General features: G+C 38.4%; 1 protein-coding gene across 2 annotated transcripts in view; it reads left to right on the top strand.

The window, feature by feature from the left end:
* The window catches only part of DPP4 (dipeptidyl peptidase 4), an 86,334-nt gene that overhangs the window by 50,075 nt on the left and 13,799 nt on the right, over nt 1–22,460 (top strand). For both annotated transcript variants that reach the window (XM_023217337.2, XM_023217336.2), the window contains exons 11-22: nt 3,396–3,531; nt 5,527–5,571; nt 7,650–7,757; nt 8,037–8,104; nt 9,056–9,109; nt 9,478–9,599; nt 11,193–11,240; nt 11,481–11,579; nt 13,879–13,948; nt 16,340–16,534; nt 19,192–19,246; nt 19,824–19,923. In XM_023217337.2, the coding sequence (XP_023073105.1) occupies nt 3,396–3,531; nt 5,527–5,571; nt 7,650–7,757; nt 8,037–8,104; nt 9,056–9,109; nt 9,478–9,599; nt 11,193–11,240; nt 11,481–11,579; nt 13,879–13,948; nt 16,340–16,534; nt 19,192–19,246; nt 19,824–19,923 (1,100 nt within the window). The remainder of the gene's footprint in view (nt 1–3,395; nt 3,532–5,526; nt 5,572–7,649; nt 7,758–8,036; nt 8,105–9,055; nt 9,110–9,477; nt 9,600–11,192; nt 11,241–11,480; nt 11,580–13,878; nt 13,949–16,339; nt 16,535–19,191; nt 19,247–19,823; nt 19,924–22,460) is intronic.

The following is a 22,460-nucleotide window of genomic DNA, read 5'->3' as shown; positions in this document are numbered from 1 at the left end:
CGCCCAGGCTCGAGTGCAATGGCATGATCTCAGCTCAATGCAACCTCTGTCTCCCGGGTTCAATTAGTTCTCCTGCCTCAGCCTCCTGAGTAGCTGGGATTACAGATGCGCCCCACCACGCCTGACTAATTTTTGTATTTTTAGTAGACACAGGGGATCACCATGTTGGCCAGGCTAGTCTCGAACTCCTGACCTCAAATGATCCACCTGCGTTGGCCTCCCTAAGTGCTGCTGTTACAGGCATGAGTCACTACGCCCGGCAGGTTCTTTTTTTTTTTTTTTAAATGATTCTTTGACATCTCAGGCTGGCATAATCTTGGCTCAGGGCTGCCACCGAAGAGAAGCATGTTTATAAGAAAATTCAAAAATTCCTGTCTGCGCCAGGGGTGAACTGCCTTGCTGAGCATGCACAGGGTGCAGAGTACACCTGGGGTCATGGAGAGTAACCCAGGCCATGCAGGGTCCAGGACCATGAACCTTTGATCTGAAAATGGGCAGGGAAGATGATTGATGCACGTGAGTTTCCTGGCTGACTTCCCAAATTCCATTACTCAATGTTTTCAAATGGGGAAAAGTTGCTTTTATATTGCTGATTTCTGAACATGACATTTAACTTATGACTTTTGGTAGATAAAACTATTTAGTACTGGGTGATCCACTAATTATTGTCAAAAGCTTTTTTCCCCCATCACCTAACACTTCGCTCAACCAGAACACTTAAAAAAAAAGAAGAATATTTCTGGAGCCTAAATTCCTAATCTATGCCCATGGAATTTTCAGATGTTGTATATATGATGGTGGAGAGGCTTTTCCCACCTGGAGAGAGGTACATCAGTTTCATCAGATTGTCCAAAGGGTTTTTGGCCTGAAAATATAATAACTACTGATATGGGACAGGAGTTAGCACACCAGGGTTTATGGGCCAAATGCAGTCCACTGCCTATTTCTGTGTGGTCCACAAGTAAAAATGGTTTTTACTTTTTTTGTTTTGAGACAGAGTCTCACTGTTGCCCAGGCTAGAGTACAGTGGTTCGATCTTAGCTCACCACAACCTCCGTCTCCTGGGTTCAAGCAATTCTCCTGCCTCAGCCTCCTGAGTAGCTGGGATTACAGGTGTGGGCCACCACGCCTGGCTAATTTTTGTATTTTTAGTATAGGCAGGGTTTCGCCATGTTGGCCAGGCTGGTCTTGAACTCGTGACCTCAGGTGATCTGCCCAGGTTTTATGTTGTTAAGTGGCTGGGAACAAAAATCAAAAGAGTAATAATATTTCATGATATGTGAAAATTTAATGAAATTCAAATTTTAGCTTTTCAGTGGAACATTAAATGAACTCATTCATTTAATTATGGTCTCTGGGTGCATTTGTGCTACAAAGGCAGAGTGGACTAGTGACAGAGATGTGGACCACAAAGCTTAAAATATTTACTCTCTGACTCTTAACTGAAAAAGTTTTCCAACCTCTGGTCTAAAAAACTAATTTCAGAAAGCTTCGTTTTCTGTTGTGCTTTTCATACTTCCATTTTCTTTTCACGGATTTATTGCCTGTCTTGGGTAAAGTGTATTCGCCTTTCCGTGTTCTCATTTAGCTCCCCTGCATTGGGCAGATGCAGAAGCATCAGACCGGATGAGACGTCTGTATTCCCCAGCATGGAAAGAGGCGGTTGCAGTCTCAGCCCCTGCAGCCTGGCGGTTTGTGATGAGTGCAGTGAGACCTGGGAGAGTGGTGTGGGAGAAGGAGGTTTCCAAGAAGACATCGTGAATGAGGGGACATTTAGGCCAAGACCTAAGGAAGTTAGAGCTTGGCAGCCACTTCAGGCTGAAGAGCAAGACTGAACAAAGAGGGAGCAACTGAGGAACCTCATGGTGTGTTGCGAGAATACTAGCCACCCAGACTCGGTAGTATATAGGTTCTCCAGAAGCAAGAAAATGGGCTGAAATGAAAAGGGACTCCTATTTATGGAAATGCGGTGCTCTGCTGCTGAGTGAAGGGGTTCGGTCTTGTTTCAGTACCTGCGGCTTGCAGCAGGGTAGCATGGAAGCCCGTTATCACGAGGCACATTCACACATTAAGTGTTCCCAGCTGTAAAATGGGGATGATGAAGCTGTGAGGGGCTTAAAGGGCTTTATCCAATACCTGACCCATCCCAAGTGCCCAGTAAACGTTTGTTGTGTGATTAGGTGTCTGCAAAGGGAGTGGAGATGGGAATTGATCTATGAATTCCGAGGAAGGACAAAGCTATAGTCCTTCAGTATGACAATATGACAGTTCCCACAGGTCAGCAGAGGGCTTTCCTTTCTTCAGTGCTGCATTCCATGGACATATAATTAGTGCCTGTTTTGAGTCAGGCATTCTGCTAGGCCCCGGGGACACCCTGTAAAGAACTTGCAGTCAAGCAAGGAGAAGGGCAGGCCCAGTCTGTAAAGGAGAGAGCAAGTAGATCTTGTGAGAGCATCTGGGATGGGGACGAGATGCGGCCACCAGACCAGGCAGAAAGAGGGGGATGAACACACTCGTTTGGAACCCTCCGACAAAAAAGAGCAAAGCTGCGATCAGACACTTGAGAGCAGGGATTTGTGAATAGTCATCCAAAACCACACTGGGGGAGGAGGAGGGAGCAAAAAACATAAAGCATCCATTGCCAATAATGTGAGGGAGGCCAGCAGAAAAGTAAATGATGAATTCCATGCACTTCACTATAAATCAGAAGGTGGTTCCAAAATTTTTTTTTCAGTATGTGTTGGGGAGGATGTACTGCTAGAGATACCTCTGTTTACATAAATTTATGTGAAAATACCACAGGGTTCTTTCATTTCTTTTCAGGGTTCATGGTTTGACTTTTGAGAAATGTCTTTTTACAATATACTTTGATTTTCAAAGTTTGTGGAGGTGTGAGTCAATTTTTTCCCCTTTGAAAATGAAGTTGAGAAAAGGGTCAGCTGTAGTTTCACCCTAATAGAAAGAATTTTCTGGAGAAGCACATAAAATACCAGAAATACTCAAATCTTAGCCAGTGTCCATGGCCTCACTTCCCCCAACACAGCAGAAAGGAGATGCAAAAACATCACCCTTGACTCCCTGGCACCATCAGCGGCCAAGTTGAGGACTTGATAAATCCTGAGCTCGCGGTTTGAGTCACGCATGTTAAGCCACTGTAGAATATTGTTGCTGCTTTTCCTGTTGGATATATTTTAATTTTCATTCCAAATTAAACTGTACTTTAAGCTTTAAGAAAAGGTGAAATATTATATTAAATGGTTTCATTAACCATTTATAATTCTATTTCCCATTAAGATTGATTTCTTTTCACTGAGTAAAATGTCTATTTGTACCAAGGTCTAGCAATAGTCATATTCATTCTCTGTCTCTATTATTCCTTTCTTTCTTCCTTCCAGGGATCACTACTTGTGTGATGTGACATGGGCAACACAAGAAAGAATTTCTTTGCAGTGGCTCAGGAGGATTCAGAACTATTCGGTCATGGATATTTGTGACTATGATGAGTCCAATGGAAGATGGAACTGCTTAGTGGTGAGACTGAATGGGGATGTTCGGCTTCTAAAGCAACATGTGATCAGAGGGTCTGTGCAGTCAGGGAGAGAGAAGGCTGGGAATCAGGAAATGAGGTTTGAGTTTCTCTTCTTTCTGACTCTGTCTGATCCTGACGTAATAAAATCTTGAATAAAACTCCTAGATAACCTGCCATCCCGAGGTGCTTCTATTTCTCCTACACTGACTAGTCATATTGTTTTAGTTATGGATACTATCGCTCGAGAAGGGGAGAAGGGGTGACTGGCCACAAGATAGAATCTGATGTCAATATTTTAAAAACCAAAGAGGGCCAGCAGCTGCAAGCTCAACAAAGTGTGTTTTAATAAAGATAATATAGGGAATGGGGAATAATTGGCTGAGTGTGTGTGAAACAAAACAAAGACATGAGGCCACAAACCCATTACCATACTGTCGCTGTCTTTAAGCAGGAAACAGCTTTAGAATGCAAATCAATAACTGCCAGTCTGAGAGGGTGGCAATCCTGAGGCCAACTCATCCAACCTTGAGGTGCTGGGAGGCTTCTAGCCAGGAGACCACGAGATCCAACTAAGATGATGGTCAAAGTTAAAGTCCCTCTGGGAGCCTGCAGGCTAGGAGGGGTGGATCCTGGAAGAGGTTTGCTGGCATATGCCAAGGACACCTCCCCAATCCCCCTTATCTAGTCACAGACCCTGTGCCTACACACCTACCCTTCCTACTCCCATCCTGGCTAGGCTCAGGGCATATTCTCAGCTCCCAGAACTGGAGCCCCACATAACTTGATTCACTTATTTATTTATGTAACAAACATAGAATTCTTGTTATGTTCCAAGCTCTGTGCTAAGCTATGGATTTTTTTCTAAAGTGAATTAGTTAGCATGCCTGCCCCCAAAACGTTTCTGTTCTAGTTGGGAATATTATCAAAGTAAATAATAAAAACTGCCACTTACAGTATACCAGGCATTGTGGAAGCTGAGGATCAAAGTTTGAGGAGCTGGCTCAGGTCACAGGACACAGTCAGAATTCAAACTGCAAAACCCAAGCTCTGTGCTTGCTGCCAATGAAATCCTCATAATACCAAGGTTGTACCATAAAAAGGGTTCAACCAAGTACAGAGGGAATAGAAGGCAAAAGAAGATGATCAGCTCTACTGAGGGCAGGCGGGATGGGGAAGGAGATGATGTGGGAGAGCTATAGAGTAGCCTGGGATAAGTTGCCATGTGCTGAGCAGATAAGGACAGAAGGCCATATGAGCAGAGGGCTGTGCAAAGGCATCCAGTGTGAATAGCTTGGAAGATGCAGGAACTAAGGACTGGGGGAGAGGCGTAGTGGGGCACTGAGGCTAGAGATATAGGCAAAGGCTCAGGTGCCATTCTGGGAGTTTGGACTTATCTCGTAAGAAATGGGGAGCTGTTTCAAGGTTTTAAACCAAAGAGTATCACAATGGGACAGGCCTATCTATTGTTAACTAACGTAGCAGAGAAGAGCAGCAGGATCTCCAACAAGGAGATTCTGGCAACAGACCCCAGGCAACCTGCTGAGGACATGAACAAAGTCCTTAGCTGTAGAGAAGGACAGTGAAGTCAAAAACTAGGTGACAGGGGCTGAAGGAGGTGACTATGAGGAGGGCAAGAATCTAGAATGACCCCTGGGTCTCCAGCTTGGGTGAATAGGTGCCACTAACTAAAAGAAGAATGAAGGAGTAGAACAGGTTGGTGGGACAGAGGAAAACAAATGAAATTCTCTTTAGTTCTGTGCATTCTGGATTTAAAGCACCAGTGGAGCTTCCAGAGGGACCCAGGATATAACTTTTGGCAAGAGAGGCAAATGATCTAATGTAATGACTTGAAAAATACTAACATAAATAGAAATATATGAATGGAGATAGTTTTCAATTATTATAAGTACAGTTCTATTTATATTACCACAAATTATGGCTATAGATTTCATCTTATTTCTCTTTGAAATGCTGTCATTGTGTCTTTCCCTTCCTAGGCACGGCAACACATTGAAACGAGTACTACTGGCTGGGTTGGAAGAGTAAGTGTTATAAGTTGTGAGGTTTTATGGATGAGTCAGCTAGTCAGCTATTTGATATGCAGCTATTCAAAACTAGGGCTCTAAGTGATACGTTATTAATAGCAATATTAGTTAACTTATTTCTCAAAATATGTAAATGCTCCCTATAAAGATATCTTTTTGTAGAGAATATATAACACACACAGTTGGAAAAAGTAAGGGGACAAGTGAAAAATCTAAATCAGAGCAGACAAAACATAACGCACTGCCGGCAAGTTGTAGCTCCCAGTGAGTTAAAGGGTAACCATGGCTGAAAGTCGGCCAAGGTATCCAATGTGGTCGTTAACCTCACATTTGAAGCTATGTGCTTTAAAGACAGAAAACATACGTTCTGTCCCCATCCTGCACAGATGCCTAAGGAGAGGTGACTACAACCAGCAAAAAAATTCAGCAGCAACCAGAGTGCCCACTAAGCACCTCTCTTTGGAGGAAATAATACTCGTGGGCTTATGCTTCAATAGGCATCCAGATGCAGAGCTTTATCCAGGAAAGTGTGGTGACCCTTAGGGACTTGTCATGCTTCTCAGTCCCACTGAGTTATATACTCCTTGTACAGAATTACCACGCAGATTGCGATGACCATGGAATATAATGAGTTGATGAAGGAACTCCAGTCATCAGGTCGCCTTGCATAGTAGATGAGGAATGAATCTCACTTAATTTTTATGATCACTTCAATTAAGCCCCCTTTAAGAGGGAAATAAAGTGACCCCCAAAATGTAAAGATTTTAAACCTCTTGGATCATAGAGGTGAGGTCCCCAGTCCAAGAAGACAACCCTTTCCAGCTGGGCTTGGAGCTCCGGCAGCATTCACACGTCCTTTTTCTTCAGGCATTGATTGGGCAGAGGGGAGAGGTTTGCCAACATGAAAAGTGGTTTCCTCCATGGCAAGAGACACGCTACACTTCCTCACGACTCTTTGAAAAAAATATGTTTTTTCCTCTCTGTATTTAACCAGACAGATGCCACTTTTCACACATTTCTACTAGGCACAACTCCATCCAGGGGAAACAGGGAAATGTATTAAAAAGATAAGGCTGTGAACACAGGTCTAGAGAGGGGAATGTGTTTCAAAGCTCTGTAATGAGAACACCAAGTGTACCGCACGCCTCAGCTTGCTCCATAAATGAATTCGCTTTGAATCACTAAATAGAAGAGGGAAGCAATTTTCTTCCTTCCCAAAATGGGAGCTGATGAGAGAGGAAACATCGAGGGCGAAGTGAACCAACAATTTTAAAAGACCATCTCCTACCTGCTCTCAAATGTAGCTAGGAAATCAAAATCGTAAACCAACATATTCCTTTCAGGCTGGGATAGACTCTCTTCTACTTAAACTGCATTATGTTCTGAATACTATATTTTATTGAACTGTAAAAAAACGGAAATTTGTTCTATATTTCTATACAAATATTTTTGTAAATTGTTGATCATATTTAACAAAATGAAAAGGCTTATAATAAAAATATATGAATGTTTTCCTATGAAATATACAACAGACATTCCTTATAGTATGTAGTCCAGAAATGGTTAAATACTAAGTCTGACTTTTGAAAAGAAATATGTGTAAAAACAGGAAAGAAAAATATCCCCAAATTACAAACTACCCCCAACCTGAAACAATAAAAAATAATATGTCTGTTTCAAGAGAGCACATTTGTGACACTGAGGAAATTTACTGCTCCAAACTGAAAGGTTAATGCTATTTTCCAGGTGCTTGCAGCCAGAAGTCATAGTTATCATCCGTAGAGAAAAGATGTCTCCAAATCAGCAACAATTTCTATTTATTATTTTCTACAAGCCTCTTTATATGCATTCTCTCATTTACTGCTCACAAAAATTACCTATGAGTATGGTGTTTTTATTCACATTTTATAGAAAGAGAATTTTCTTTTTGAGGCACTTTAATTTAATTTTAATTTGGCATATAAATGGAGCATGGATTTTTCAGCATAGGTATTGGAGAGGACTTTCTAAAACTAAAGTTGGTAGTGAGATGAGACCTGTGCTTTAATGTTCTTTTGTTTTCTATTATTTTCTAGTTTAGGCCTTCAGAACCTCATTTTACCTCTGATGGTAATAACTTCTACAAGATCATCAGCAATGAAGAAGGTTACAGACACATTTGTTATTTCCAAATAAATAAAAATGTGAGTAGTATTCTTACATAATTTATTTCATGTTGACCTCTTTTTTTTTTTTGGAAACCAATTTGAAGTGGAAATCATTTGGTAAGGCTGATCAATGTGTATAAAAATCAGATTAATTTAAACTCCTCAGTGGTGTATTGTGTAACGTGGAACGAGGTGGGGAAACCCAACAAGAAAATCCAAGGTTATTTGAATTCCTGATATAAATGATTTCATCCTCCACTTTGAACAGAGAGAGTGTCGAATCAATCTTTTTTTTTTTTTTTTTAAACACATTAGAACTGCACATTTATTACAAACGGAGCCTGGGAAGTCATCGGGATAGAAGCTCTAACCGGCGATTATCTGTGAGTATTGTAACAATTGACAGGATATAAACCTACTTGTCATAATCGTGCCCTCTTTGCCCAGAAGTAGGAAAAAAATCTCCTACAAATAAAGAGTAGTCTTTTTGGAATGTGTTCAATACTTTTTTTCTTTTTAACATACGGAAGCCTTAATGATTTTCACATATGCTTAGCAGATTTGATACCATGCCACCAGGCAGCTCTACCTCTTGCTCTTACCTGCTTTACATTACAAGAGCTGTATCCTCTTTTACTTGAACGTCGTGGAACGCTGAACTAGCAGTCAGGGGCGTCTTGTTAAATTTCAGCTGGCAGTGATTTTTTGGAAGGCTTGGAAAGGCAATTTTATCTGTCCATGTCCCGGCCTTACTCTCTGCAAAATGGAAAGCTTTGCAGAGGCTGTCAACTGCTGTATATGAGTTGGTAGAAAAGGGGGTGTTATTTTTCATTAGAATCTTAGGCCCTTTTATGATTCTTTATTGGTCTAATCGCGGAGGAATTTGGCCGCCGCCCGAAGTAGCTTTTGAAGGCCCTCTTCAGCAGTGGCTCTGCCTCTCTCAGGAACATGGGGCTCCTGCTATCTAGTAGCTTATGTTATAAGACAGAAAATAAAGCAATCGGGATCAATGAGTGGGGTCTCAATTTCAGGCTAACTGTCCAGTCCTATTTTTTGACAGAAGCCTTCTTTTGAATTTTTACTTGTCCCTCTAATTAAGGAAGAAATCCCTGGTTTTACATATTTTAGTCTGTTGAGAACGAGACCTTTCTGTATGGAGATGACGGAGAAAAATGGCTTCTGAGGGGTGAGGGCCAGGGAAGCAATGGCGGAGGGCGGCGGGCACCCGTGTGCGTGCTCGGTGCACACTTAAGCTTGGGGTCTGAGTGTAGTGGATCGCCTCTGACTTCTTAAAAAACATAATTAATATATATTTCATTTTTTTCTCTTCCCAGATACTACATTAGTAATGAATATAAAGGAATGCCAGGAGGAAGGAATCTTTATAAGTAAGAGCTTGACTTGAGTCATTTTAGCTGACGAACAATTTCTGAACTCTATTTTTATTTTTTGCCTTGTCCTAACAAATATTAACCTGGTATTGCTATTGAGCACTTTTTATTCCTTCATAAGTCAATCTACATGTCCACAAAAGAGAATGGCTTTATTCAATGTTTTGCGATATTTCCAAACAATGGGAGGTTTGAGGTTACTATTAATTCATGTATTTATTTCAAGTTAAAAAAAAAGGGGGGGGGGGGTCCTGAAGATTGCGTTGGCATTCTGCTGTCTTTGAAACTAGAATATGGCTTTATTCAGTTCCTTCCTTTCACTTATCTTTTCTTCAAGCACTTAATTTCCGTTGTTGGTTTTACAGAATCCAGCTTAGTGACTATACAAAAGTGACATGCCTTAGTTGTGAGCTGAATCCGGAAAGGTGTCAGTACTATTCTGTGTCATTCAGTAAAGAGGCGAAGTATTATCAGCTGACATGTTCCGGTAAGCCTGAGCTCCCCGGGAGGGAGGGCAGTCGCCGCTGTTACTCACTTCCAAGCAGCTCCCTCTGTTCCTTTTGAATCTGAGGAGCTCTTGAAATCACCTAAGTCCCCTTCTCTCCACTCACATTTAAGTAGTGAGCATAAACAATCTTTTCTTCGCCTTAGCACTGAGAGACTTGCATAGCTTGCTTTAGACCGAACACACACACACACACACACACACACACACACACACACACACGCACACAGACCCTTGTGTATAACAGAAGCACTTCAGTCTTAAACACATACATATTGTGGAGTTTTAGATGATTATTTTATGCACTCGTCCCTTTCAATGAGAAAATATACGTGGCTGGTGCATGTCACCCAACATGCTCACTGCTCCATCTTCTGTTGCTGTTGCTATTATTAATTACAAATGAAGAAACCCAGGCAAGGAGTGGCCAAATGACTTTTGCAGGTGGTCACACAGCGAGTTACAGGCACAGCAGGATTCAAAACAGGCCTCTGCCTCCCTAGCACTCCCTTTTAAACAGTATGCCAGGTTACTTCTCAAAATGGGAGAAAGGATCTGGATATTCTGAAAAGAACTGTCCATAGCACAAAAATAAATAAATGTTTTCAAACCAGTTATCTGAGTCTTCCCTCACTAGTATATTCTATTATTATGCTTTTCTTTATGGTTCTTTACTATGACTGTTTTCAGCAATTATTTCTTGGGCATGCACTTTATTCTAAGCACCGTGCTAAAAGCTTTATATTCAAGATCTTGTTTAATCTTTAAGAAATCTCTATCAAGTAGATATTATTATCCTCATTTCCTCATATGAGGAAATCAAAGCACAGCTCTGCTGTCCTAAGTCACAGGGCCAGTGAACCAGGATTCATCCCCAGGTATGGAAAATGCCTTCACTGTGTTTCTAATCCAGTATAAAAATTAATATTATCATCCAAACGCATAAAATTAAAGAGCTCACAAAATAGCTTTTCTATACATTACCTTCCACTCTGCAACTACCACAGTTGGGATAAATAGTGACGATATGGGCTTGTGAGAAAAACACTTTTGCATGCCAGAAAGGAATCGCTTATCCAAGTCAGGCACTATGCAGATGTGCCGCCTGGCTCTGGGACTCCGTGGGAGTGGGGGCAACGGGGGAAAACCCATCCCTCGCTAGGGAGACTGGCTCCAGGGCTCTGCAGCCCACCTGGGCAGAGCCTGAAAAACCCTGAGAGATCACGGATTTAGAGTGGGGAAGGACGTCAGCTCACATTTTACTTTGCAGATGAATATATTAAGTTCAGAGATGATAATGTGCCCAAGGTGCCTAGCAGGGCACAGATTCATTTCCTACTTCATTCTACTGAGCCCTGTGCCTTTCCAGTAGCACTTCTTACTCTCAAATTCCAACTATTTTAAAGAGGGAGGGAGGAGAAACAGCTAACATGTATTAAACTTCTTATCCATTATAATATTTATATGTTCCATCAAAGTTAAATGGTAACAAATGATATTTTTGAAAAGTCATGTATACTATCTTTTCCAAAGAAGTATTCATCCAAAACATTTTTCCCCTGATTGTGTTAACAGGTCCTGGTCTGCCCCTCTATACTCTACACAGCAGTGTGAATGATAAAGGTATTTTTTCACACTTTACTCTTCATTCGTTTTTAAGAAAGTGTGTTGAATAAGACCAACATGTACTTAGCATTGTGTGATTTTCTTTGGCTTTGTGTCTTGACGGTGAGTTGAACACAAACCTTATAACCTGAACTATGTGTAGCCCGTCAGTGAATTTCATGTTTGCTCATTATTGCACTGTAGAATCCACATTTTTCACATTGTAATGAATGACTGCTGTCTCCTGTGTTTCTTTAGGGCCGAGAGTCCTGGAAGATAATTCAGCTTTGGATAAAATGCTGCAGAATGTCCAGATGCCCTCCAAAAAGCTGGACTTCATTATTTTGAACGAAACAAGTAAGTTAAATTCCTTTGGAACAGTACTTTTCATGGAAACACCAATGCACTCTAACTTTAGTAATTTGATCTGAAAATATGTATTTTATGTTATATATAAATCTAATTTAGAAGGTTATTTCTCCATGAAATGTCTTGTCAAAAGAAATACTAGTTTTACATCCTTTTGTCTTAAAATACAATACCATTCTACATAAAACTTCTTCTGTCAAAAGGGAAATGATTTGGAGAACGTGCTCTATCGTTAGTTCACTTTTATCCCATTAGCGACTCTATTATTCTACTAGTATTAATTGTTTGTTTAACTTAATGACATCCTAACGTATTTCACTTTTAACCCAAAGAGATCAAGGATATCTGAGATGGTTGTATAAAATAATTCATGTTGGCTATAAAATATTGAAACTTCAGTCTCAGAAGAGAAATTTTGAATTTTTCCTAACCCTCCTGACCTCCCATAGTGTGGTCCCCAGCCTGGTTGTGTAATCATGGATTACATTCAGAGACCAGTAAGAACAATGAGGTTCTTTGAGTAGAAAATCTAGTTATTTATTGTTTGCTTTTCTTTATTTTTTCCACTCAAGGCTAACAGCTTATACGGGAAGGAGGAATCAGTTATACTAGGATTGATTCATTTTAGGCTTTAAAAAAATTTAGGATAATAGAAAAGATTCAACACATCTAATTTTAAATATCAGGAAAAGCACAGGAAAGTATAGCATCCTCATGAAGAGCAGTTTAGAGCAGTGCTACTCAAACTGAATGTGCATGTGAGTCACCTGGGACCTTGTTAACAAGGACATTCTGACCCAGCAGGTCAAGAAAGGTCCAGGATTCTGCATTTGTAATAAGCTTCTAGGTGATGCTAGTGCTACTGACCCTTGAGCCACATGTGAGGGGCAAGAGCTTAGAGTTTTCCAGAGCTAACATTGACAGCCTGGTACAGAAGGCACTGAATACTGAGATGTGACATTCTATTTCAGTCATGAACACTGGGGAACCCCTGCAGGTTTTTAGGTCAGGGAAGCCACATTAGTAGACGGATGACTTGAGACGCGAGGTAAGATGGAGCTGTGGGGATGGGGATGCCCAATGGGAGGTGGTTATAGCCATTCAAAGTACAGAAAGGAAGGATGAAAGGTAGGTCAGGGAGGAGGGAGCTGGGAAGGCGTGACTCTGTGAATAGAAAGAACCCCCCGAAACTAAAAACTGTACATCTCCAAAAAAGTGGGACTAAAACACCTTCCCATCAACTAATGCCAATTCAAACAAAGCAGAGATCAAATGATGGGTTTTGCATATTCATTAAAAGTATCATGGTCAACTGATAGTTTGGTGTTCTACTGAAATTATAATAGAGACTTAAATTTTGCTCTTATAAGCACATTTAATCAGAAGGCATGACAATAGTCAGCAAAATATAAATTGAAGATAAATCTATCTATATATTTTACTCCCAAATCTTTTTTTTCTTTTCAAGTAAAATAATTGTAACAAACATAAACAAAAAGGAAGATAAATGTTAGATAAAAATAGCTCTAGAGATAAGAATTTTTTGCCTACAGTTTAAATCTCCTGAATCTGGAATAATTTTATTTAAATGTGGAAAAACACTTTTATAACTCATCTTTTATTTGGGAGCAAAGGAAACTGACTCATTATTTAGGGACAAATTTTATTAAACTGATGTTAAATCAAGCACAGAGAATGAAACAGACCCGTGGGAGATCATACAGAATGTACGCAACAGTTTGCTCCATATAAACCCGATCTCATTCTGTGAAACACAGAGCTGAAAATGGGAACTCAGATTTGCGGTCTGGGATGGCAATAAGAATTACAAAAATGTTATTAAATCAGAATTCTAAAATAGAGTTGGGGCCAACTAAAAATCCTAAACAGCTTCAAGGAAATTCAAGAAGAGGAAAACATTTTGGAGGAAAACTTAGAACATAAGCCATAAACAAACTAGATCAGTAGATCGGATGCCAAAGAACAGAATCATAAAAACAAAACATTAGAAATTCTAAGATGCACTTTTATTTTACTAGGCACCAATGTATTTAATAGATACATTAGAAACAACTTTATGTTTTAACATTAACTTGTATTTTAACCTGAAAGAAAATGTTGTAATAGCTTAAAAATGTGCTGAATCCAAGCAGTTCATTTTCTTTTTCTACTCTCATTTAACAAATTGTTAAACTCTAGAAATGACTTGCTACTGAGGGAGATGAGGAACAAAATCTTGTACTAATAATTTTTCTTACCTCACTAATTAGTCTTTCTGTTTGTTTAGAATTTTGGTATCAGATGATCTTGCCTCCCCATTTTGATAAATCCAAGAAATATCCTCTACTATTAGATGTGTAAGTATTCAAGAGAAGGGAGCAACTTAGAAGTATTCAGTCATATATATTTTTCTCAGTGCAGCTTACTGAAAAATGGAGCCAAATGCATCCTTTCCCTCTTCCTGAATCACTGTTTATTATTTCCTCCTTTCATTGTACAGCCACGAAACTCAACCTGTGTTTTCTCACATCTTCTTAATACAAAAGAGAGATACTCCTTTTCTGTCGTAATGGCATATAGATTTTCTTTTGTTTTGCTTCTCTGAACTCCAAGGGAATTTCAAAGGATTTCTTAAGTCTGCATTTTCATCCTTAACCTCCTGGACATTCTAACAAGTAAGAGATGGGCATTAACGGTCTTTACAGTTCCCTTACCCCAGCTCCCACTGGCTGCCTCATGTTTCTCTTCCTTTAGTTCCTGAAATATTACTGCCGGCTATTTTCTATTCCTTTTTTTGGTGAAGAGAAGTGATAGAGGAGAATGTTCATTATAAAAACTTCAAGTCTTTGAGAAAGTTATGAAGTCAAAAGTCTTTGAACAGTGAATGTGAACTCATATGAATTTCAAGTATGACAGCTTTGTAAAATATTTTTTATAATTATTAGGAATACATCCTACTTTAATTTTTCTAAAATTGCCCTACGGTCACCCATGATGCCATAATGTCAGACTCTTCCTGTCCTGGCTTGCATCATTTCCTATATCAAAAACAAAATGAAACAACACTTGTGCAGGGACCTGCTGAATGCCAGGTGCTTGGCATCCTTTGCCTTATTCACACAACAAGCCCATGTAGTAAGTTCTGTTGTTCCATTATACGGAAAAGACATTGAAGCTCAGGGACATAATGTCTCTGTTGTTACTAGCAAGAAAAAAAAAAAAAAGTGGGGAGAGGAAGGGAGGACACAGATACTAGTATCAGACACAGCTTTGATGCACTATATTCACAGTTTCATGAAAACCAAACATAAAGAAAGGAAAAGACAGGTATTTTAAAATTCCAGATGCACTATCTAATTTCTTTTCAAGTAAAATAATTGTAGCAAATGTAGTCAGTTCATTCGTGACACTAATTTGTTTTAGGCTTCGGCTCCAATGCTAAAAAAGCGTCCTTTAGAGTGATATTTTTATCTTCTTTGCCTTCCTAGTAAGTAATGATTTGATCTCCATTAGAAAAGGTTTTTAAAAATGCTAAATTTAATACATATTTCTTTTCAGTTATTTTCCTTTTCCTCTTTTAAGGTCTATATATTTTTTTCTACTTTAAAAATAATCTTGTTTAATCTTGGGGTTAGGGAACTTGATACACACCTAATATTAAGGCAAACTCTTAATCTACCAAATTTAATATAATTGAGAGGAGAAAGACATTTCACATGTTGTGAAAAAATGTTTGCTTGTTCAAGAAATGCATGAATGCATTTTCCTGTTTAAAGTTAGAATGTTATAGTATTTTGTTTAAAGTTCTTTTGACTGACATCCCTAAGTAGAAGGAAAACATTAGCAACGGCATGTAAGCAGGACTTGTCCTATCCTGTGTGGGGGACAGTGAGCAGATGAGTGGAGAGATGGGCTGGGGAGGGAATAAGTTATTGGAGAGTATCCACGTCCAGGAGTCGTGTAGATGGTGCAGAGATGACATATTTAAATGAATTGAAATGAGCTATAAGGAGCTCCTCTTGATTAACAAGCAGAAAAGAGAGCACTTTACAGAACTTTACAGAGATTGTGCACACAGCTCTGTGTAGGGTAGTTGTAGCCTGTGAAGATTGCAGATACAAGGGAGTTAAACTTGCTAGTAAATAGAATGCCCAATGACATGCCCGTTTTCCAATGCAACCTGTTTCTTCCTCTGAAGTTTTAAATATTAGCATTCATTCTTACTGCAATCCATTCCACAATGATTTACAGTCATTGTGAGCAAGACTGTGCCGGGTGCTATGGGAAATGCAAAGTATATGATGCAGAAGTCAAGTCCTAAAAGAAGGAAATAAACTTGTAGTCCAGGAGTATTTGTAAGCTGAGATGGAAAGATATCCAAAGCTGCATTTATTGTTGTCATCATCATTTTTTTTATAACACAACTCCCCTTTCTTAACTATTAGAGAAATTATTACTTTAATTTCCAAGATTATGTTAATACTTTTTAAATGTTGGCCTATGAAGTCTGTGTTTGATAACTATCTTCAAAGACAAAACTGACAAGTATCTTTGAAGGAAATACACAACCATGGTAGTTGTATTGCTAAGTTTTAGAGGACTCATTCTGGACACCCCACAGGCTGGCACAGTTTCAGGCTCATGATTGGGAAGGATGCACACTTCTTGTTCACGGGGAAGAGAAATGTAAGCATTCCTCATTTGATTCAGGAAAACCATGACAGCTAACAATTTGGTATTTTTCATAGGTATGCAGGCCCGTGTAGTCAAAAAGCAGACGCTGTCTTCAGACTCAACTGGGCCACTTACCTTGCAAGCACAGAAAACATTATAGTAGCTAGCTTTGATGGCAGAGGAAGTGGTTACCAAGGAGATAAGATCATGCATGCAATCAACAGAAGACTGGGAACATTTGAAGTTGAAGATCAAATTGAAGCAGCCAGGTGAGTGACTAGGAGATGAAGTCAAAGGTCATCTGATTTTTTTTTCCCCTTTAAAATTTACATTTTAAAGCTGGAAAGTGTAAATAATTTAAAGTGTTCTGGGATGAATTTGTAATCTTTTATCTTTATGGTAGGTTTTAGTGAAGATGTTATGTTTAGATAAAAATATATTACATTGTAGATTTATATGAAGTTAAAAAAAAAAAAAGCATTTCCGAAATTCATCTCTGTATGAGACTCTAGAAAGGGAGTTGGCATATGTCCTACCACCTTCTAAGAACGGAAACTCAAAATTCATCAGACTCGGGGACAAACTGAGGGATAAATGTACCCTAGTAAACATCTGACTAAATAAGCCAAGCCCATTCCTTCACAGTCAAGAATAAAGAGAGGACTACAGTGTACATTTACATCACAGGCAGTGACAACTATGAAGTCCTAGGAGAAGCTCCTACAGTCTGGATGAGGGTGGCTCTGCTATTTTGGGAAAATTGTGGAGCACAGCCATCATCGGTCCTATGTATAAGGGCTCTGATAGGTATGAACCACATCTCATTCTTGTGCTCTTCACTTATGGGACTATAAGCAGATGTGATCTGGCTCAAGAGATGTTAACAATGAATGATGGTTACTCACAATATGCATGTTACATGGGAAGTGCTTTACCTGCAGGCATTGTCGCTGAAGCCCTGAGAGGTGGGTTTTCTTACCCCCATATTTTCATTAAATGAATGGAGACTATTAGGTTAGATACCTTGCTAAGGTGAATCAGGATTTGAAGCCAGTCTCATTCCAACTCTTATATTTAATTACATTCAACTGGTATGTGGGAAATGTAACTTTGAGTTTCTATAACCAACAGCATGGATGTCTGGGGAAGCATAATTGGGAGGGTGGTTGAAAATGATGTTATGAAATCATAGACTAGGAAATGCAGAAGGATCCATGAATGATTAAGTAGATGGAGAGAGGAGACGACGACAATTTATTAGGGATTCCTGAGTGAAAGAAATTCTCTTTTACTAAAGTTAATGATTAGTTATTTTCCTTAACAATTAAAAAATAGAGATTTAGAATAAACAGGATACATTTGTTCAAGAGTGAGGCTTTGATATTTTAAAAATAACCTTGTATCTATCCAGATTGCTCCTCTGGGAGAGAGGGCATAGTTTCCAGGGCCTCTCAAATCTGACTAATGAAAGCCCTAAAATTACAAAATTGAGGATCTACTATATACAACCCCAGTTAAATAAGTAATGAGAAATAGTGTGTTTATACTACACACTAAGTTATACAGCAATTTGGGGCTGGGTGAGTAGTTGACTGATGAATCTGTATGCATTCGTTAGTGAGTATCACTCAGAGTAGGTTAATTTATCTTTCGTATATACATATTTGGAGGTGAAAATCACATCTATCAAGTCTTGGCTTGGCTTCACAACAAACGAATTGCAACTACAAACTACAAAGAGCTAAGCATAACAACATGGATGAATCGCATACACTGTTGAATGAAAGAAGCCGGACACAAAAGTGTACATTCTACAAGATCCAATTTATGTAAAGACAAAAACCAGGCAAAAAAGTTCAGTGAAATTTTTATGGAATTCAATAAAAGAAAAACGTTTCCTTTTGTCCCTTTGCAAAGAGGGAAATGCCTTAGAGGCTTCTGATAGCATGCATAGGCCATGATTTCAAGGATACATTCACTTTGTAAAGGTTGACCAATTTATACACGAATGATCTGGTGCACATTGCTGTATGTCTGCCTCCTTCAATTTTACAAAGTTTACGTGGAAAAGATGAGTTGAAAACGGTTTTAATTTTTTTCTAACACTGCTTAACTTAGGGCAACTTAGGACATACATCATTACGTGAAAACACAAAGATTCTCAAAATCAAGATAGGTTGGTTAATGCAAAGGTGTGCAACCATCCACAATGCTAAAAATTTAAGTTTCGTTTGTCAGGTATTTTTAAGTAAAAAAAAATTTCTTTTGATGTCAGGCTAATATTAAGAAATAGGTGCATAAAACATTTTTCTTATTTCTTTACCTGGATTCCAATTCTGAACACAGTTTAGTGGCAAAGAAGACTTCTTAATCCATCAAGGAAAAATTTATTTCTATTGAGTGCATGGTGCCTAGCTAACTCATCAACACCCAGCATAAGAAGGGATTTACTTAGAGAATGGTGTTGAAGTTCTCAGGTAGGGGGCCCAGAGGCATTTCTAAGCCCTACTCAGAAGTTTTTCGTGCCCTTATCTTTCTCCATTGCAGGGGCAGACTCTCCCAAACTGAAAAACATCTGGAGAGATTTAAATTCAATTATGTAAAGAAAAGTGCATCTGGGCTGCAAATTTTTGTATAAAGCTGTGAAAAAAACTGCCAGGATTTGTTTTCTGTGAATCGTACACACACACACACACACACGCACACACACAATTTTTATGAACAACGAAAGTAAACCATGTTCATCTGGATCTTAGGTTAAAATGATAGATATTTATCTCGGGTGTTTATTTGATTACTGGCAGCAATTTTTAGTCTCAAATAGAATGAAGCAGAGAACAAATGGCAGGGTTTCACATTTGTGCCTTATCTAAGTTTTCTATACACAATGTAGTACTGATCTGTGGACTTTTTCCATGTGTTTTAGACAATTTTCAAAAATGGGATTTGTGGACAACAAACGAATTGCAATTTGGGGCTGGGTGAGTAGTTGACTGATGAATCTGTATGTATTCGTTAGTGAATATCACTCAGAGTAGGTTAATTTATCTTTCGTATATACATATTTGGAGGTGAAAATCACATCTATCAAGCCTTAGGTCTCTGGGCAGTAACCCTGCAGAATCTCCACTGAGTCAGGCTTACACCTTTGTTTATTATGATGAGCGAGGGAGGTGAGGTAGAAAGAGCAAGAAGGAAGGAGTGAAAGGGAGGGAAGAGGGAAGGGAAAGAAGGAAGGAGACTTTTTCTTATGCATCAGTCAGTAAAGATTTCATGTTATTGTTTTTAAATATTCTATAATTGGTACCACCCAGTCACTAGGGTCAGCAAAGTTTCCATATTTTCCCCTGTATACCTACCAAGAAAGGGATCAGGGCTCTGAAAGTGTAGTCTTTAAAGATACTGTCCAATTAAGGCCAATTTAAGCCTCCTATACCATGCTTTTTATCTCTAAAGAGGCACAGTATATAAAGATGTGAGAAATGTGGAAACTGCGATTCGCTTACCATATGTCCTTATTCTTTTACCTCCATAAAAATAACTGTTTCCATTCCTTAGTCATATGGAGGGTACGTAACCTCAATGGTCCTGGGATCGGGAAGCGGCGTGTTCAAGTGTGGAATAGCCGTGGCGCCTGTATCCCGGTGGGAGTACTATGGTATGTAATTGCTGCCAGGTACAAAGAGATACGGAGTGTTGACCTCAAAATGCCAGTAACAAAGCCATTCCTTTCTGAGTTTCAGTGTTTTTACAGCGAATAATAGGCTGATTCATCTTAGAGGTTCTTTTTGGATACCTATAATAAGATGATCTCATTTATTCTGCTATTGTGCAAAGCTGGGTGGTATATTTTATTACACATTTGGTTTTTTATCAACAAATTCTGTTTTCCAAATTTCAAAACAGCCCCAATGCTACATTTCTACATATAAATCGTTCCTTATCTTTACTCTAATTTGATTCTTGGGTTTCACATATTAGCAGAGTGAGAGAAGTGTGTATCTCTTTCCCTTCAATTAAATGTCAAATATAAGTAGGGCTTTGGATGGGAAGAGGAGAGGAGAAACAGTGGAAATACCTATCGGAGGGTTGGTTTCTTTTTTTCACTATCTCTTAATAGGTGAAAACTACGCTAGAATATGCTCTTTGTCATTGAGAGACTATTATTTTGCAAGGCATCGTACACCTCTAAAACTGCAATTCTCAACGGGGAGGGAGTAAGCGATGGAAGATGAGGGAGGAGGGAAGAGTCGGGGTGGTAAGGAGATGAATGATTTTCCTGCACCTCTTCTGACCCCATCTCAAGTCTTCTGTCTAGTGTAAGAAAAGAATGGTTGATGATGAATAGCTCATTAAATATTTTATATCCAGAAATATGGTAGTACCCAGAGGAAAAGACTCTTAAAGTCTCTCCCAGTCAAGATAAACCAATGTAGAAATACATTTCTATCTTTCTGTTAAGAAAATTGGAGGGCATAGTTATAATTTTATCTACACACAATGAATTTGTTTTCATAATATTTCTCTGCGTGATATTAATTGTTCTGTTGGATGGCTTGTTTTTGGAGACCTCTAGTGGTCAATAAAATAATGGAGTAAATCTTTGTAAGTTTAAAAATATGAAATGAGAAGAAAACTTCATTTAATGTATATAGACCAACATAATACATAGGAATTGTCTAGAGTTCTTATATATGTGTAAATTTAAACAATTTTATTCAAAGATGGGACAAAAGGAATATGTAAATGGTGTTTTAAGGCATATTTTTTAAAAGTTTACAATTGCATTGTGCAGTATTTTTTAAATGTTATTTTAAAAATTTCAGATCTTCTTATACACGTAAACCTGGTTAGCATAAATAAGAAAAGAGTATTGTGTTCTATGACAAGCAGAATTAAAGTCTGCAGCTACCTAGAGGAAAATGTGTTTTGCCCTTAAAGGTCATTTTCCCCCATCTAACATACAGCCTGAGATATTAATATTTAAATACTAAAGTTAAAAAAGATACAAGCATTTTATGAAGATCTTATATTTTAAAGTGTCTTTTAAAATATTCTATTTTTATATTAGTGTCCTTTAAGTATATAAAATTACGTATAGTCGGTTTTCATGTTAATCAAAATGATAAAATATCACTGTTAGTAATTTTGGAGGAAAATATTTTGACTTTCAGAGAAATGGCATAAAGTATACATATGGAGCAACTAACACTCATTAGTGTAGTTTCTAATCTACAATACCAGTCATTCAAAAAGTGTTAGAATGTTGAATTTAGATAATATACCTATTTTTAAAATTAATGAAATTGGCTTTGAAATGCTTGTAAATTATAGTGCAATTCAAGCCATTAACCTATACAGCACAATGGCAAGATAAAATTCTTAGACTTTTTAGCTGTAATCTGGTCACTTAAGGAGGCAGTTTTCAAAGCAGTTATGTCAGGTTTTTAAAGTTTATTGCAATTTGGCCTCAACAAATTTTTTTTTTTACTGATATTTTAGGCCAAATATATATAATGTATCATTTAATTTTTTTTAAATCAGGCAAAATATGTTTAACTATCCAAAATAACCAAACCAATTATGCAACCTGTTTTTCAACCATATTTATAGATAAGAGAGCTTATGTCATTTCAGCAGACAGATATTAATGTAATCTGTTTCACAATGCTCAACTGTTATACCACGAAAATTGAGGCTTCACCACAAAATGAGAGAAAACAAATGTTTAACTTGCATTATGATGGAGTAGCTGAGCCGATGTGGGGATACATAGCAAATAAATGATAACTGAATTATTTCTTTTTATTATAGTGAATTATAGCCTGACCCCCAAAATAAAATATGATTTAAATCAGCAACTAGTAATCGAACATTGTTAGGGGTCTCCAAAAGGAAATAGATGATCATAAATCAGGGCACATACTTGTATTATAATCAAAAAATTTCAACACAATTGAGGCATTAAGTGACTTCCTAGCTAAAATTCCTTGAGAGGGTCATATGATAATGTTAAGATCCCTTACCCCTTAGCACTTCACATTTGACTTTCCTGTAGGTGGATTATTGATTGGATTTTAGATCATCTGGTTTGATCTCCCTTTGCCCCACTGTAAGGGGAAAGTGAGAATGGGTTAGGGCTCAGTGTGGAAAGGTATGAGTATGCAGGGAGCTGGGAATTAGAATCTCTGGCTA

The sequence above is a fragment of the Piliocolobus tephrosceles genome, chromosome 11 (assembly GCF_002776525.5).
Source record: "Piliocolobus tephrosceles isolate RC106 chromosome 11, ASM277652v3, whole genome shotgun sequence".
Taxonomy (NCBI): domain Eukaryota; kingdom Metazoa; phylum Chordata; class Mammalia; order Primates; family Cercopithecidae; genus Piliocolobus; species Piliocolobus tephrosceles.
The sequence above is the reverse complement of the archived record's forward strand: the minus strand, read 5'-3'. Positions and strand labels throughout refer to the sequence as shown.